Source organism: Colobus angolensis, unplaced genomic scaffold, assembly GCF_000951035.1.
Source record: "Colobus angolensis palliatus isolate OR3802 unplaced genomic scaffold, Cang.pa_1.0 Scaffold130, whole genome shotgun sequence".
Classification (NCBI taxonomy): Eukaryota; Metazoa; Chordata; class Mammalia; order Primates; family Cercopithecidae; genus Colobus; species Colobus angolensis.
In genome coordinates this window covers 354,431-358,067 of record NW_012114253.1, presented here as the reverse complement: position 1 = coordinate 358,067, position 3,637 = coordinate 354,431, and the positions used below count along the sequence as shown (strand labels likewise).

At 56.2% G+C, this 3,637-nt stretch overlaps 1 protein-coding gene across 1 annotated transcript in view; it reads right to left on the bottom strand.

Moving 5' to 3' along the window:
- The window catches only part of HSPG2 (heparan sulfate proteoglycan 2), a 141,422-nt gene that overhangs the window by 123,300 nt on the left and 14,485 nt on the right, over positions 1 to 3,637 (bottom strand). The window contains exon 2 of the mRNA XM_011934064.1: positions 1,093 to 1,142. Within this exon, the coding sequence (XP_011789454.1) occupies positions 1,093 to 1,142 (50 nt within the window). The remainder of the gene's footprint in view (positions 1 to 1,092; positions 1,143 to 3,637) is intronic.

The following is a 3,637-nucleotide window of genomic DNA, read 5'->3' as shown; positions in this document are numbered from 1 at the left end:
TAAACCTGGGAGGCGGAGCTTGCAGTGAGCTGAGATCCGGCCACTGCACTCCAGCCCGGGCGACAGAGCAAGACTCCGTCTCCAAAAAAAAAAAAAGAAAAGAAAAGAAAAAAGAAAAGACCGGTGTAGCTGGAGGAGTTTGAGAGGGGCAGGTGGCAGGAGACCAGGTCTTGCAGGGCCTTGTAGGCTATATTAAGTCAGGGGCTGGGACCTAATTCTGAGCACCGCAGGGAGGTGGTGAGCAGGAAACACAGGTGAATGCGAGGATTCGCTGAGAAACTCAGAGCAGACAGTGGGTGCTGGGTAAGTATGAAGTACCCGTATTACTTTGTCATCATCATCATCAGCCTGGCACCCCAAGAGCTCCTTCCTCTCTACTTTGCTCACACGTCTTCCAGGCCCTGAACCCAGTCACCTCCTGCCACCTTCTTTCCACCATCTCCCGGGCAGGGCCTCAGACCCACAGATCCCAACTTGTCTGCACTCAGCCTGAGAACAGGCCCGGGCCAAGCCAGGCAGGGGCCACAACTCCCCAGACACGAGGAACTGGGCCTAAGGGATGGGGGGTGGTCCATCTCTGCCCCTTCCACCTCCACCCCGCAGACAGACCTGCAACCTGCCCTCCTTCCCTCCAGGAATGTCCAGGACACACTCAAAACCCCATCCTGTCCTGGCTGCAGGCATGGAATAGGCTAGTGTCGGGGGACAGAGCAGCTGGCTGCGTGGAGGGGAGGGATGAGGGACTGCCAGGAAGGGGAGGAAGGGGAGGCTCCTCCAGTTCAGCTGGCAGCCTCCCCAGCGAGGAAATCCAGCTGAGGCAGGAAACAGGTATCTCAGCGACTTCCCTCCTCGGCCCTGGAAAACACCTTAATCACCACTGAGGCTCCCTCAAGACGCCTGTCCCCTGCAGGGCCGCCCCAAAGGGGTCAGCAGGCCAAGGCCTGCCGAGTCACCCAGGCCCAGCCCCCTCCTCCAGCAAGGCTCCTCACCTCCCAACAGCTGAAATTACACCTACACTTAATCACAGACCAGCTTCCTGCGGTCCCGTCCCCCGTCCCGGGGAGGTCTTGAGCTCCCGAAGGCCCATCTCACCCTGCTCCTGTGCCCAACCCTTCCCCAACCGCCACGGGCTCCAGACTGAACTGAAGGGCAGAGGAGAGAAAGGGCAGCAGGCAAGGAGGGTCCAAGGCGTGCTGGGACCCTGGGCTAGGAATTGATCTCGTTTTTGACTTGCAACAAACTCCTCAACCCCACTGTACAGATGTGGAAACTTTAAGGCTGAGAGAGGAATTTGCCCCAGATCACACAGCCAGAAACAGCAGCCCTGAGACTCAAACTTGCATCTATAAGACTTCAAGGGAAGGCAAGGCGTGGTGGTTCATGCTTGTCATCCCAACACTTTGGGAGACCAAGGTGAGAGGATCACTTGAGGCCAGGAGTTTGAGACCAGCCTGGGCAACAAAGTGTGACGCCCTCTTTTTTTTTTTTTTGAGATGGAGTCTTGCTCTGTCACCCAGGCTGGAGTGCAGTTGCACGATCTCAGCTCAATGCAACCTCCGCCCACCGGGTTCAAGCAATTCTGCAGCCTCAGCCTCCCGAGTACTTGGGACTACAGGCACGTGCCATCATGCCTGGCTAATTTTTTGTATTTTTAGTAAAGACAGGGTTTCACTATGCTGGCCAAGCTAGTCTCGAACTCCTGACCTCATGATCCGCCTGCCTCGGCCTCCCAAAGTGCTGGGATTGCAGGCATATGCCGCCACACCCAGCCCCCAAAAAACTTTTTATTGTTTGTTTGTTTTGAGACGGAGTCTCACTCTGTCACCCAGGCTGGAGTGCAATGGTGTAGTCTTGGCTCACCACAACCTCTGCCTCCTGGGTTCAAGTGATTCTCCTACCTCAGCCTCCCAAGTAGCTGGGACTACAGGCGCATGCCACCACACCTGGCTAATTTTTGTATTTTTAGTAGAGAGGGGGTTTCACTATGTTGGCCAGACTGGTCTCGAACTCCTGACCTCGTGATCCGCCCGCCCTGGCCTCCCAAAGTGCTGGGATTACAGGCATGAGCCACCACACCCAGCCTGAGAAACTTTTTGAAAAGAATTTTATAAAGAGACTTCAGGGGCCAAGCTCTTTCCAGCCCACCACCAGCAGCCTGGGGTGGGACAGCGACTGTCCATGTGTTGCTGAGAAGGCTCTCTAATCCCACAGGATTGGAGCTGCCTGTTTATTTGTCTAAATTACAGTCCACCAGCCTGTGAGTTTTGGGAAGGCACAGACAGGGCCTGTCCTTGCTGGTCCACACCACCCCAGCCCCTAGCACCGCACCAGGTTCATTGGTTCACTGGCACACAGTAGGTGCATGGCAAATATCTGCCCAAAGAATGAACCTCTGTACTCCTGGTGACTGCCATGGAATGTCGCTCAGTGATTATCTGTTGAATGAACAAGTGAATGAGATGATCTGCTGTGGTCCAGGAATGTCTGTGGAAATTCCTCATGCACACAGCAAACAACTCCACCCACCGCCATCCTACAGCCCCTGGGCACGGAGGCACGGAGGAGCCCCTCATCAGGGGGCAGAGCTGGGGGAAGGTCAGGAAAGACTGTTGGGCCTCAGAAAACATCCCACATGCTAAGTTGGTGCCTTGGGAAAAGTAAAAGTCAGGGCTGGGAGTGCAAGTTCAGGTCAAGACTAGGGAGCTACTGGATGGCCCTGCTGAATATTTCGGGGTGAGAGGCTGAAACAGGAGGACAACAGAGGAGGCTGCCCAGAGTGGGGGTGGGGGAGGAGAAGTGCTGGGTGGGTGGGGCAAGAGCAGTGAGGAGCCAGGTCTGGGTGGGTGGATGACGAGTGACTCAGGAGGGCAGAGGTGCGATGAAGCCAGCAAGGTGAGGCCAGGCAGGCAGTCCCTGGGTAAACACCAGCCTGGTTAGAAAAGTCCCTCTCTTGGCTCAGAGAACAGGGGGGCAGGAATGGGGACTGCCTAGGAGCACCTCAAAGAGAGTGGGGTTGGCTCTGTGGCTCCCCACGGTAGGCTCGGCTCCCCAGATGTGCCCCTACCCACATCTGCCACTAGCTCCCTGCCCACTGACCCCGCCCAGTCCTCCTCAAGTTCACTCAGGTCCTCAGGGCCTCTACTGGCCAAGTGCCTTCTAAGCCTCAGGATTCCTGAACCTAGAATTCCCTTTTCCTCCACCTAAGCTCAGAGTAGGGGACTAGACTGCAAGGGCGGGCCTGTCCCTGCCTCTAGAAGACCTGCGAAGAGGAAAGCTGGGGAACTCGGGTCCCCCAAGGGTGCACTGCATCCCTGCACCACACACTTTGCAGCTCATACCACACGGTCCAGCAGCGCCCTGCAGCTATGCATTTTGAGGCCGTGTATTTTGAGTTCCCTTGACCCACGTGGGGCTGGCCTCAGAGAGGTTAACTAGCTTGCCCCAGGTCACAGAGTTATTCAGTGAAAGGCAGGGATTGATTCAACTCTTGGGCTGTATGACTCCAAGGCCCGTGGGTGTTCCACACAAGCTTCAGCTCTGTCCCAAAAGTTTTTGCTTGTGCCTACCTGGCTCCAAGCTCCCCCAGGTGATAGACGGCGTGGTAAAGTTTCAGCGAGACTCATAGGGTCCCCATCAC